Genomic DNA, 14,661 nt, shown 5'->3' with positions numbered 1-14,661 from the left:
TAATAAACTAACTTTAGAAATTTTATTTATGGAAAAGTGACTAAAACTTCTGAAATAAAGTTTATTATTGAGGACAATACAGATTCTCACTATGTTTGTTGTCTTGGAATATCGCTGACTTTAGGCAGACTATTGGCCGTAACTTTTATACTGGTCTGAGTCTATGGGAAGCTTGTATGAGTCATACGGTACCTCCCATTCGAACCCATTATCGCTGGGTTATTCTGTCTTTACTTCTGCTCTGCATTTCTTCTTCTGAGCACACCCCAGGATAGGTTATCTAGTGATCTGCTCTTGACATTTAGACAGCAGGGCAGTAGAACCTCTGGTGCTATGGAAAGTATTCTTTATGTTCCCTACCCTCTGTGACAGTCACTGCAGATAACTAGTGAATATTGGACATATAGTTTCCAGGGTGTGCTTGTGTGAGTGTAGGAGCCCACGGAGGCCAGAAGAGGGTGTCAGACATCCTGGGGCGGAGCTACAGGCAGTTGTGAATTATGTTACATGTACAGGGAGAGGAATTTGCATTCTTAATTGCTGAACCATCTCTTCAGCCCTAATGCATTTTAAAAAATGAAATACAGGAGAGTGTATATTCCATTCAGTTTCACTGTCTTAACTTTGTTGAGTCATTATTCCAGCCCCTGATTCTAGCACTCAATGTATTAATGACCAGTCCTTCTTTTTTGCCAATTAGAAATTTAATGAAGAGGCATCCTTTAGTTAATAACAGTATGGCAGTTGGACTTTGGCCTGCCATTGAAACCTTTCGTTTTTGAGTTGTGAATCTGCCCTTTAAGATTCCTTGGAGCAGCTGAAGATAATCTGGCCTGGCGTACATTGGTGTTTGTTGACACCATGCTATAGAAACCTGTGGTTGTCCCACACCTCTCTTACTACCCTGGCCTGTTCCCAACACTACATAACACATGTTGGGTCCATAAACCCTCTATATCTACAGGTTCCATATCCACAGATTAAATCAACTGCAGATTAAGGAAAGATGTTTGAAAACCTTGCCTGTGAGAGACCTGAGCACCTGTAGATTTTGCTAACTGCACTGTCCCTTGAGTCAGTCCTTCCTGGGAACCGAATGGGTGATTAGACTTCAGCTGTAATATGATAGGTATGATCTTATTCTTTGGGGATTAGAAAAGAGTACTGGTAACTACCTGTTTCAAGGTCTCTAGTAGGTACTTTTATGTATATTACTACTACTACTACTATTACTACTACTACTATTATTATTATTTAGACCAAATGTTATTTTAGTATATAGTTATTCGCTTGTATGTATGTTATGGATCAAGTGTGTGTTTGAGGCCAATGAGGGTGTCAGATCCATTGGAATTGCAGTTACTGATGGTTGTGACCTGGCATGTAGTTGCTGGGAACCTTCTTCAAAGAGTAAACAAGTGTTCCTAACCTCTGAGCCATTTCTACAGTTCTGGTGTATAATATTTTTCAATTCTTATCTCAGTCTATAAGTTAAGTTTTATTCTCAACATTTATTTATTTACATTTTGAATGTTGCCACCCCTCCCCCACCCCCAGTCCTCCCCTTCCAGAGTTCTTCACCCCATCCCTCCTCCCCTTTGCCTCTGAGAGGGTGCTTCCCTGGGGCATCACGTCTCTACAGGATTAGACACATCCTCTCCCACTGAGGCCAGACAAGGCCGTCCTTTGCTACATATGTGCTGGGGGCTTCAGACCAGCCCATGGTTGCTCTCTGGTTGGTGGCTTAATCTCTGGGAGCTCCCAGGTGTCTGGGTTAACTGACACTGTTGGTTTGATTTTTAGTATATTTGGGTGTTTTGTCTGCATGTGTGCCACATGCACTCAATGCTTGTAGAGGCCAGAAGAGGTCATTGGTTCCCCTAGAATTTGCATTATAGATGGTTGTAAGGAGCCATGCAGATGCTGGGAACTGAACCCAGGTTTACTGGAAGATCAGAGAGTGCTTTTAAGCACTGAACCATCTCTTCAGCTCCACTGTGTAATATAGTTTTTACAACCCTTATCGCAATTCTGTAAGTTAAGTGTTATTCTCCTTATTTGGTGGGGAAAACCAGAACTCAGCAGACTTACCCAGGTAGCATGTGCATAGTGTGGCTCAGGAACCACTTTGTCTAGTCCTAGCACCTGTTCCTATCCCTGAATTTTCTATAAAATAAGAAGACCAGAAGCAGAAGCTAGCTCATCATACAGCCAGTTAGCAGAGTGAGGGTTTGGATCTCTCGACTTCTGACTCACATTCCGGTGCACTTCTCACTCCAGCCGGGCACCTTGGCTCATGAGCCCCAAGTGACAGCCCCGGACAGCTGTGTTTATCTGTCTTGCATGTCCCAGCTTGTTTTGCTAGCCAGGCAAAAGGTACTTAAAAGGATCCTCAATCTTCACCTTCCCACTCCCCTCACTCTCATATTCTTCCACTTTGCCCTGTGAATAACTTCACAGAAAGAATTGAGCAACGCTACTAAGCCATCCTCTGGTGTCAGAGTTACTCCTGAGAACATTCACTTCCTCATGACTCTAGTTTACCGTCAGATTGGCTTTCTCTCTCCTCTCTTTGATCGGAATCTTAGTTGTATAGGCAGGAATTTGAGGAGCAGATGTACTATACCCCTTGAACAAGCCCTTTGATACTCCTTAGTACTGTGTCTAATGACTCCTAATCCCATCCTTTTAACTCTGTGGCTAGCAGAATTAAGAGCAAAGTGGGTCAGAAATGATGAGGTTGGTACTGAATGCTTTCGTCTGAGCGTTGGCAAAGTGGGTTTCAGAGAGCACACGAGTGTTAACATTTTCCTTTCTAGCTGACAAGCAAAGAGGTGCTGGTGCGACTGCTGGGAATGTAGGTCTCCTCCCTCCGAATGCACAGAGTTAGGTGGAGCCTCCAGAGAGATGGGATCACTCTCTTTTTGTTGCCTGCTTCTACCTTAAATTTTGCTATTTTTAAGATTTTTAACTCCCCTTTGAAAACAGAAATTCATCGCCAGAAAACGGTGATAGTGTACAAGACCAGCGCTCTTAGCACGATTGAAGAAAATCAACACTTCCCAACGGAAGTGCTAGTAACAGATTTGTCTTCCACGCCAGCAAGCTCGCACAATCTTTTTTTTTTTTAAAGGTTTATTTTATTTTATGTGTTTGAATACACTGTACCTGTCTTCAGACGCACCAGAAAGGAACATCAGATCCCATTACAGATGGTTGTGAGCCACCATGTGGTTGCTGGGAGTTGAACTCAGGACCTCTGGAAGAGCAGTCAGTGCTGCTAACCGCTGAGCCATCTCTCCAGCCTCACGCTCTCACAGTCTTACTCAAAGATCTTTGTTGAACACTCTGAACTGTCTAATTATCCAAGATCTGATGTGTTTTGTTTATATATAAAAACCCCAATTGGTCTAAATAGACACTAATTTTCTCAGTTCCTGATTGATTGCCTAAAATTTGATCTGTCAGAGTCTTAGTAGGGTGTAGAAATGTGATGTAATTTAAGCAGAAACACTTTAATAAGATTGCTGACTATAATAGAAGTTCAGAGACTGATTGGTAAAAAGAGAACTGTAAAGAATATTCAAGCACACACACGCAGTGTCCTCTGTCTTTGGGACTGATGTATAATGTTCAAAGAGGAGCCTTTGGCATTGAGATCCAGACCTTCTCTGAAACGGCATGCTGTGAATCACTGGCTGAAGAGAGGTGGCTCTGGTTCTGTGATGGTAGAACTTTCCAGAAATCTCTCTTACCAGTCATGCTGCTCTGATGCTGTCTGAGGAAATGGCTGTAGGAACAAATGCACTCCAGGAACCTGATGTGGAGAACATTGCACATGTTTCTGAGGGGGACCCTGGAAAAGCTATGTCCATACATGGGTTCGTCAAGAGGAGCATACTAGACATTTCCTCCAGTGTCTTTCTAAAGCCCTTCTGATAAAACTTTACAGTCCAGTCTAACAAATGCCAGTCAGTAAAGAAAAAGCATTTTCTGTACTCAGATCCATTTTTACAGAGCAGACGTTGAAGGATGGATTTAGAGCTGAGAAAATAAATGAACAATTAATATGTAGGAGTCAAACAAATGATTTTATATCTTATGAATAAATGTATAAGTCCAGGAAGTACCTTCTAAGGAAGGACATTTAAATTTTGTGATCCAGGGTAGAACCTACTTAAGGGTCCCATTCCTAGTACTTTACAAAGTGTGCCTTGTGTCCAGTGGTACTTTCTTCCTTAGAGATACTGACCTTAGGTAGGACTCTGCTTTTCTAGGCTTGTTTCCCACAGGCATGTGTGTGGCTTAGAGCATCACTTCTGTGTGTTCTTCTACATGGTAATGATGGACTTTGAGGTAAAATGCCTCCTATGGTCACACATTACTTTAGTTTTGTGTGTGTGTGCGTGTGTGTGTGTGTGTGTGTGTGTGTGTGTGTGCGTGTGCGTACATGTGTGATGTATGTGAATATGTGTGCATCACTTATTTTTCTGACTGAACCACATTTTCTGTCATCTTTTGGTTTGTGGCGGTCACCTCTTCTCAGGACATCAAGGTTGCTCTTTTTTTTTTTATTACATTTACTTGTGTGTGTGCGTGTGTGCATACCCACACACTCTATGACATGCGTAGAGGTCAGAGGATAACTTGCTACTAGATGAACTCAGGACTCAGGCTTGGCAGCAAGTACCTGTACCTGGTAAGCCGTGTAGCCTGTCCAGGTAGCTCAGGTTTTAATGAAAAAGTTGTCTCTCAAAATGTTACCAGGCTGCTGCCTTCTGAACCATGTAGAGTGACGAAATTGGATTTCTCTACACTCCAGATCCACCTGAGGAATCACGGTCTTAGCAGATTCACAATTGGGTTTGAGGCTTCTGAGAGCTGTGGGCTTGTCTCTTCACTTTCAGGCATTCTTTCATATTCCCTGCACACAATCAATGTTTCTGGCCTCTTTCTCTTTAGAATGGAGTAATGTTTCTTATTTGGACTCCCTCTCTCTTTCACTGCTCATGGGGATGCAGCTTCTGTCCCGCCGTAACTTGTATAGTGCTGGGGATAGAACTCAGTCTTGAATATGTCTACCACCCCCATTTCAAAATCTTACTTGGAGAAATCTATTCTTTTTTTTTTTTTTTTCCGGAGCTGGGGACCGAACCCAGGGCCTTGAGCTTGCTAGGCAAGTGCTCTACCACTGAGCTAAATCCCCAACCCCTAGAAATCTATTCTTTAATGAGTAAAGTTCACCTCATTTATATCTGATTGCCTGCTAAAGACTTTATCTACTAACATATAAATTTGCAGAGGGAGATAAGATGGTAAAAGACTTAACCTATTCATTTTGATAACTTTCTTTTTTTTTTGGTTCTTTTTTTCGGAGCTGGGGACCGAACCCAGGGCCTTGCGCTTCCTAGGTAAGCGCTCTACCACTGAGCTAAATCACCAGTCCCTTGGTAACTTTCTTTATCTCTGAGGTTAGATTTTTTTAAATAAGAATTACAATCCTAAGTTTTCAGATTCTATGACAACTTATAGTTCACTGTTTTTTCTTAGAATCATGAATTGTTTAAGCTGAATGTGGGGGCTGCAGAGGTGGTTCAACAGCTAAGAGCACCCCCGTCCTTCCAGAGGCCAGCATCGGTCAACTCACAGCTGCCTGTAACTCCAGCTCTAAAGGACTCAAATACTGTCTTCTGGCCTACACTGGTGCGCACACACGTGCGCACACACACACGCACACACACACACGCGCGCGCACACACACCATACATTTACACAGGCACATATGCATACATGTAAGGAGTGACTCTTTGAATTGGATGTGATGGCACATACCTCTAATCTGCATTTGGGGAGCTGAAGAGTCAGGCTCTTGAATTTGGAGTACAGTATCAAAACAAAGAGGAACCAACAGAAATCATGTATAATTAAACTAGCTGTAAACCGGCCCCCCCTTTAAATTATACATATTTCTTCAGTATGCAAGTAACTAAAAAGATTGGCTGTCACTTACCTGAAAAGTCTGTGGTAAAACAATTGAGAAGCCCAGTTTTTCTGACTTTAGACTATTTGCATATACATGGATTCTAGACATGAGATTTTGTATATCTTTGTGACCGTAGCTGAGATGGTGATAGGCCCTGTTCCCAGGCAATCTGTGGGTGAGGCTGACAGAGCCTCTCATGATTGGCCTCAGTGAAATGCTTAAACTCCATCCTGCATTTGCTAAAATAGAAGACGTTCAGTGTATCTAGTTGTGCACAGAAGACACCCTCATTTCTTTTTTCTTAAAAAAAAAAATTGTGGTTAACAGACAAGATACAGCTTTTAAAATTATGCAGACGAGCTTATTGGAAAAGAGCTAGGATATTCAAGAGTTGGTTGGATTAGAAGTGTAAAGGTAAATTGAAGGTTTTGGTAAATTGCTGTGGAATATGGGAGGGTCATTTCGTGCTTCTGGAATTATTAATTTTATAGTTGTATAACATTTTCCCTCACTATGCTAAATGTAGCAAAATCATTAAAAAACCAAACCCCTCTGTTTCACTAGACTCTCTTGTTTTTTCTTTTGTATAGCCATCAGATCAAGTCGTTACAGTACAGTAACACAGGAGACATGATTCTGGTTGTTTCTGGAAGCTCACAGGCCAAGGTAATTGACAGAGATGGTTTTGAAGTCATGGAGTGTATAAAGGGAGACCAGTATATCGTCGACATGGCCAACACCAAGGTAAGTGTGGGTGGTGCTTTAATCGATTCGAGTTCAACACACCTTTTCTCCCCCCCATTGTCTTCCTCTTCACTCCATCTTCTCCCTCCCTCTCCTTCCTCCTTTACTCCATCCCTCATTCCCTGCCTCTCCTCATCGTCATCGTCATCCTCCTCCTCCTCCCCTCTTCTCCATGCTGGGCCCACCTCAGCTTTCTGAGTGTGGGGTGACAGCATCCTATCCTATCTGGTCAGCACATTGATAAACTATTAGTTTCAGTGGTCATGTAATAATTCTTCCTAAAAGTTAGTATGTTAAGTGAGTAATACTTTGCTGCTTCTCACAGTTGTGTGGGTTCTTTGGGAGGCTCTGCTTAGGACAGTGTCACCAGGCTTCCCTCAGATGGCTACAGTTGGAGCATGAAGCCCATGGTCCTTTGGCCCCTTTCTTCCCCAGACCCTGCCCATCGTGTGCGTTTATATGCCCCCTCTCACTCTGCTTCACGTCTTTGCTCTGTCGTCTACTTGTTTACGGTGACCCTTCTTCCAAAATGGTGGTCTTTATGGAATTAGTTTAATATAACTCATATTGTAATTTTGAGTTCTGTATTTGCTCTGAGTTCATCTATTTGCTTAAACGTTTTATAACTCCAGATCAATACTCACTGTACCTTCATGATTGTATATGAATGTGTGTTTACAAAGAGCAGCCAAAATCTGAATCTGAACAAGACAACACTATCTTTTATTTCCTGTTTCAGAACTGGGATTGTAATCAGGGTTCATAAATATTCTCTATTTTATATCATGTTCCCTGCTTGCTTTTGGTTGATGATTTTGCTATTTAAAACGACTCCCTAACATGAGGGAAAGAGCCATGCTACTGTCTAGTGTTCTCCAGTACACGTGTGTGGTATGTATAATAAAGACAATGTATGTGTTAGCCAAGCTATATTTAGGTACAAATGAAATTGTCATTGATTATGAATCCAGTGTTAATGAATCAGCAACGTAAATTAAACAAGGTGTTCTTAAACACAGCACTATCACATTGGTTGAAGTATGACCACAGGCTCTCAGACTCCATTTATATGCTTATTCAGCATCATAACACTCGAATGAGGAAAATTGGCTGTAACCTATTTTAATTGCTCTAGGTGAATTGTTAGATTCAATTGACACAGTGTTCTTTCAGATTGCCCCATGTTGAACCTGTAGTAATGCCTGCCTATAGTGTAGGATCACAGTCTTTTGTTTATTGGTAGATTACTACTGAATCCTGAGTGTGTGATGATTTTCAAAATATTTCAATATAATTTAAATATTAATTTTGTACTTAGACTACAGTGGTTACTTGACCATTCTTTTCAAAAATGAATTTATCTAGTGTTTTAAAATCATTACCCTGCAAAAAGATGGCTCAGGAAGTGTTACCATTAGGGTTTCATTGCTGTGAAGAGATACTATGACCATGGCAACTCTTGAAAGGAAAACATTTAATTGTGGCTGGTTTACAGTTCAGAGGTTTAGTCCGTTATCGTCTAGTGGATATAGCTGAGAATTCTATATCTGGATTGACAGAGAGCAGGAAGAGTACCACACAGAGCCTGACTTGAGCATCTGAGATCAAACCCTACCCTCAGTGACACACTTTCTCCAACAGTGTCACACCCACTCCAACAAGGCCACACCTCCTAGTTGCACTGCTCCCTGTGGGCCTATGGGAGTTTTCATTCAAACCATGACCCCTGGTAAATGTGCTTGCCGCTGTGCCTGAACTCCTGAGTTCAGTCCCTGTGACCCACATGGTGGAAGGAGAGAAACAAGTAGTAAACACAGTGCTGTGACCTGCACATGTTCATTGTAACACACATGCACACGTAAGGACAGCCATCGGGGTTAATAGCAGTAAGGAAATGCAGTAGCTAGGGCTCTGGACCTGAAGATGGCGGGAACATTATTGACTCGGCTGATTCCTTAGCCCTGCAGTTTGAAATTGTGCTTATGATGACAGCCTAAACAACAACATTTAGTATAGGACATCAAAATGTTAACTAACTGATAGTTGTATGTACTAAAAATATACTGTATATGTAGCTGTGCACTATAGCCTACCTTATCCTACCGTATTATCTTTTACTTTCTCTATTCACTGACTGCTTATTTGTCTAGAAATATTACTGATCTCATTGTCTTTGGTTTGTATTATTTGAAGGTAACAGGTTTCATAGGATACTCAAAAAATATTTTTTAAGCCCCTTCCTGGTTCCTAGAGAAATAGTAGATTGTGGTTTTATATGCAGATGTATCTTGGTAAAATATTATATACTTAAGTATGAGCAGGTTATTCTAGTTCAGTGTTAAATTTTATTTTATTAAATTTATTTTTAAAGATTTCTGTGTGTATGTGTGTGTGCGCACGCGTGTGTGTGTGTGTGTGAGAGAGAGAGAGAGAGACAGAGAGAGAGAAAGAAAGAGAAAGAGAGAGAGAGAGAGAATGAGAACAAAGTTTGTACATACAGCGCACACTGCATGTGTGTGGAGGTCAAAGGGCAGATTTGGGAACTGATTCTTTTCTATCTATGGGATCAGACTCACATTGTCAGGCATTGCTGTTGACATCTTTACATGCTGAGCCATCTTAATGGCTACTTTTGTCTGTAGTTCCCACAGGCCTCAAAGTCTGACTCAGCCTCATGGGAATTGGTTACAGCCATGAACCATCACACACAGGGTTTTATTTTGTTTCTGCTATTTTTTGCATCATTTCTCTGCTTATTACATATAAATCATATATATAATATACATATATATGTATATGTATATATATGTATGTATTTGAAGAGTATGTCCAGGGTTATAAAGCTAGGCATGGTGCCACATAGCTGTAGTCCAGCACTTGGGAATCTAGAGCATTGCAGCAAGGTTGAGGACTGCCAGCTCTCATAGTGTGTTCCAGGTCAGCTAGGGCTACAGAAGGAGCCCATATTATAACAGACATCAAAAAGCACTTAAGGGGTATATAAACAATCCCCATTACTACTGTAACAATACTTAGAAAACAGTAAGTACACTTGAACCTTTATGAATAACGTTTAACATGTGTCTAACAGTAATTCCTGTCAACTATAGAAAAATGGAAAAACCCCCAAATTATTTGTAATTCTACTCAAATCCAGTTGCTGTTAAAGTTTTAATTTTTTTCTCCATCTTTATTAACTTGAGTATTTCTTATTTACATTTCAATTGTTATTCCCTTTCCTGGTTTCCGGGCCAACATCCCCCTCCCCCTCCCCTTCCTTATGGGTGTTCCCCTCCCCATCCTCCCCCCATTGCCGCCCTCCCCCCAACAATCCCGTTCACTGGGGGTTCAGTCTTAGCAGGACCCAGGGCTTCCCCTTCCACTGGTGCTCTTACTAGGATATTCATTGCTACCTATGAGGTCAGAGTCCAGGGTCAGTCCATGTATAGTCTTTAGGTAGTGGCTTAGTCCCTGGAAGCTCTGGTTGCTTGGCATTGTTGTACATATGGGGTCTCGAGCCCCTTCAAGCTCTTCCAGTTCTTTCTCTGATTCCTTCAATGGGGGTCCTATTCTCAGTTCAGTGGTTTGCTGCTGGCATTCGCCTATGTATTTGCTGTATTCTGGCTGTGTCTCAGGAGAGATCTACATCTGGTTCCTGTCTTTAATTTTAATGTCTGTTTTTATCTTATGAATCTGAAAAATACTTCTTATGTCAGAGTGTTGATCTCACTTAAGTCTTGGAGCCATGTTTTGTGTGTTTTACAGTTGAGAAGTCATGTATGCTTACCTCAGGGCTGAGAGGGAGTGCATGGAGCCTTTCCTGGGAGATGTGAGTAAGTGACCCTCTCTACAGGTAGGGAGGGCACCAAGAACAGACCAGAGAGGAGGGTCCACCCACAGCTAGCGTGGTGAGCCAGTGAGTTTAGTTTGGGGCGTAGGTGAGAGGTTACAGGATAATGGACAATTTATCAGAGGTCACGCTTTCAAGGAAAAGTTCTCCTTCCCAAGAAGCTCTGAACTGCTCACACATGCTCAGGCATGCCCGGGCTTCGTGCAGCTAGTGTGCCCCTTGAGGGAGTGTTAATGGGCCCAGTCCTGTGTGATTTCTTGTGGGTGACCACAGTGTCTGATTTTAGGAGGTTCGCAACTGTGTCGTGCTGTGTGGTTGAAGCCCTAACAGCGGGGCAGACAGCACCACTTCCTTCAGCCATAGGACACGAGTTTTGTCTGATGCCTGTTGGGTTTCCCCAGGAAATACTTTTGAAAATCAGGTTTTGTGATGGTGCGTGCTTACAGTCCCAGCAAGTGGAGGACATGAGTTTGGGGCCAGTCTGGACTACAGAGAGACCTCGTCTTGGAAACCGATCATGTTCTGTGTTTGAGTTTACGAGCTACATTGGCTGTTTGTCTAGGAAAATGGAATGTTACCCTTGCAGGTTCAGATAACCAGCACAAGAACAATCAAAAACAATTTTATAATTAATATTTAAACCTTTCAAAAGCAGTCTTGTAACAACTGTGGTCATAGAATAATGAAATACATTTATTCTAAACCAGAACTTGAGCACATTTCTTAGAGTCAGAACATTTTCCTGTTGCTTTCAGCTCTTTAGCACACATTGTACTTGGTGTTCATATGGGACTTCTTGGCCTTGAGCCTAGAAATGTGTGACCGTTAAGCCAATACAATTCAGTAAATCAGAACTTCTTACCAATAAACTTTTATAGAGCTAAATTCAAAGGTGTTTTAATAGGTTTTTTAATAAGTGAATACTTACTGAAGTAGTCATATAACCTCATCATTAATTTTCTTGTATAAATTCATCCAGGGTCTCACTTCTTTCCAATATTGGCTTCAATTGCTTTCCACAGAAAAGCAAGTCTGTGCCATTTGTTTCCTTATTATATGACTAAACTGAAGAGGGTTGGATCAGTGGATTCTGAATGTTTGAATGTTTGAACCTTTTAGGGAGAGATTTTCTTTCTACGAGTGGACTTCCATTGTGGGGGGTAGAAGAGTTATAATAACTGTAGGGAAGGAATGTTATAAAAGCCATATTTATTTTTATTTTATTTTTTCTACTGTTCTCTACTAGCTGAGCTATCGAAGGGATTGTATTTATTTTTAAGTGCACAGGCGGTCATCCTTGATGCCTAGCCACTCCAAATAATTATCCTTATTACTTGGAGAGCAAATACATTAGTCATGTTTTTTTAGTAGTAAATTATTTTCCCTAAGATGTAAATTTTTTTTAACTATTTATTAAAATAACTGTGAATTCTGGATGTATTTTTATTTCCTTAAGCAGTTTTTTTTTTTTTTAAGTGCAATCCTTTTGTGATGCTGGGATAGAATGAGGAGCTCATACATGCTAGACTGAACTGTGAACTGTTGGGGTTCATGAATTGTTGCACGGACCATACGAACCCTGTCTCGGTTGAGCAAGAATAGGTTATTGAATGCACCCCCTAACACTGAATGTTCAGATCTGCAAAAATGTGGCACCAGTCTGTCCTCGGGGCAGCATCTTTATAGGAAAAACGTTTTTGGCTACATAGATAAAGTATTGTCAACTATCCTGTGGGTGGTTTGGTCCTAGGTGAAGTGAGAGGAGAGGTGTACAGGTTCCAGTATGTTGAGATGACAGAGGACGTGATTCCACCATAACCTTCTGACTTATTAGTAACATTTCTCAGTGTCAGCTAAGGATTATTCCTTCCGGGAAGAAGAGAATGAGAACCCGAACTAACTAACTAACTTCCTTCCTTCCTTCCTTCCTTCCTTCCTTCCTTCCTTCCTTCCTTCCCTCCTTCCCTCCTTCCCTCCCTCCCTCCCTCCCTCCCTCCCTCCCTTCCTCCCTCCCTCCCTCCTTTCTTTCCTTACTTCCTTCATTCCCTCCTTTTTTCCTTCTTTCCTTTCTGTTTTGTTTTGAGATGGAGTTTCACTGTGTAGCTCTGACTGTTCTGGAATTCACTTCGTAGACCAGGCTGGCCTCAAACCCAGAGATTCCCCCTGCCTCTGTCTCCCAAGGCTGGTATTGAAAGCACGCACCACCACATCTGGCTTCCTTCTGTTTTGTTTTCTTTTTTTTTTTTTTTGAGGGCGGGGCAGGGTTTCTTTGTATAGCCTTGGCTATCCTAGAACTAGCTCTGTACATCACACTGGCCTCAAATTCACAGAGGTCACCCTGTTTCTGCCTCTCCAGTGCTGGGATTAAAGGCACACATACCATCACCTGGCTTTAATTGGTTTTTCAAGGCAGCCTTTTTCTGTGTAGCCCTGGCTATCCTGAAAGCCAGTGCCTGGCAAACATACACATAATGATTTCATGAATGTTGCGATTCATTTTATTTTGTTAGCCAAAGTTTTTTTTTTATCTAACAGATACTCTAATGCTAGATTCTGACCTTTTGATGTATCTGTATCATTTTGGGGAATCTGGATTGCTTTCTTAACACTCTGGTGCAAAAGAGTGTTCTAGTACTTTTCCTGTTCTGTTATTCTTTGTGTCTCCAGGGACTCGTTGATATTTTCTTTATCTTTATTTTGGGGCGGGGGAGTTGAAGTGGAAGAGGGAGAGAGATAGAGAGACACAGAGAGAGAGTGAGGGAGGTTGAAGGGGGAGAGGGAGAGGGAGAGAATCACTGTGTAGTTTTTCTGGAACTCATCTGGCCTCAAACTCAGAGATCTACTCATCATGTTTGCTCATCACGTAATAGTGTTAAAGGTGTGGCATCGCCAGGCCCTGTATTCATGACTACGTTTACTTATTGATTCATTTTTAATATATTTTAAAAGTTTTATTGCTTGCATGTACATCTGTGCACCATGTGTGTGCCAGGTGCCCGCAAAGGCCAGAAGAGGGCATTAGATCCCCTGGAACTGCAATTACGGTTTCTAGTTTGTGAGCGTCCAGTGGGTGCTGAGGCTAGAACCCAGCAAGTGCTCTGAGCTGTTGAGCCATCTCTCTGTGGTTTGCCCTCAGCCCCCATGGCCACTTTTAATAAGGGGTTCTTAATAGAAATCAAGATCTGGGTACTAGATGTATTCATTGTCACTGGATTGTCCCTTTCTCTCATATGCAGAAGACAGACCAAGCAGGGAGGCAAACAGAATAAAATATATTAAAAACCATAAATTCATGTGGACAGATCTGATTCTAATCAAATCTCACATCCTTTCTTAGTTCAATATTTATAATTCACTTCTCCAGCAGTGAGGAGTTTGGCTTCCAACATCATACGTGTGTCTACTCATCTGGTATACATAGAACATAGTTTTGGAATTACCACATCTATAGCTTTTGTTGTAGGGAGAGTTCTCAATGTCTCCCAAGAGTCTTCACTTCTCTTGACTGTAGATATGAACTCTTGGATACAAAAGGTTAATTACCTGAGTAAGTTATGGTACAGGACCATAGGAAAGAGCGATTATGATTTTTGGATTTAGCCTTCACAGGAGAACATTTAAAAATGATCCCTGAAGCCTGATGTGGTGTTGCATTTTTATAATTCCAGCTATTTGAAAATGCTGAGATGGCAGGATCTGTAAATTTGGCCAGCTTAGGCAATATAGCAAGATTGCTTTTCAAAAACGACAACCAGCCAGCCAGACTGACTGACAGACAGACAGGCAGGCAGGCAGGCAGACATATTTTAGGATTCCTGGCAAAAAAAACTGAGTGTGAGGTGGAATTTATGTCAAGGAACTTTACTATCCCTGAAGCTACACAGAGTAATTTGCACACTGAATCAAAGCCTAAGACTGCTGAATTTTGGCCCATGGCTGCAGAGGTTTCTAAGCAAAGTGGAAGGGGTGCCATTTGCTTCTTGTTGCTTGTGTCTAATCCTAAGAGAAAGATAAATTAAGGAAAGCCTTGTTAAAAGATTAGATTGGATGCTTTTTAAGTGTTTAGTCTATTAGGTAGGAAATG

The 14,661-nt window shown here is 41.6% G+C and overlaps 1 protein-coding gene across 3 annotated transcripts in view; it reads left to right on the top strand.

Annotated features, from left to right (window-relative positions):
* The window catches only part of Wdr70 (WD repeat domain 70), a 239,873-nt gene that overhangs the window by 55,677 nt on the left and 169,535 nt on the right, over positions 1 to 14,661 (top strand). For all 3 annotated transcript variants that reach the window (NM_001013909.1, XM_039101944.2, XM_063281520.1), the window contains one exon: positions 6,574 to 6,727. In NM_001013909.1, coding sequence (NP_001013931.1) covers positions 6,574 to 6,727 — 154 coding nt within the window. The remainder of the gene's footprint in view (positions 1 to 6,573; positions 6,728 to 14,661) is intronic.

The sequence above is a fragment of the Rattus norvegicus genome, chromosome 2 (genome assembly GCF_036323735.1).
Source record: "Rattus norvegicus strain BN/NHsdMcwi chromosome 2, GRCr8, whole genome shotgun sequence".
NCBI classification, from domain to species: domain Eukaryota; kingdom Metazoa; phylum Chordata; class Mammalia; order Rodentia; family Muridae; genus Rattus; species Rattus norvegicus.
This window is presented reverse-complemented; position numbering and strand designations above follow the sequence as displayed.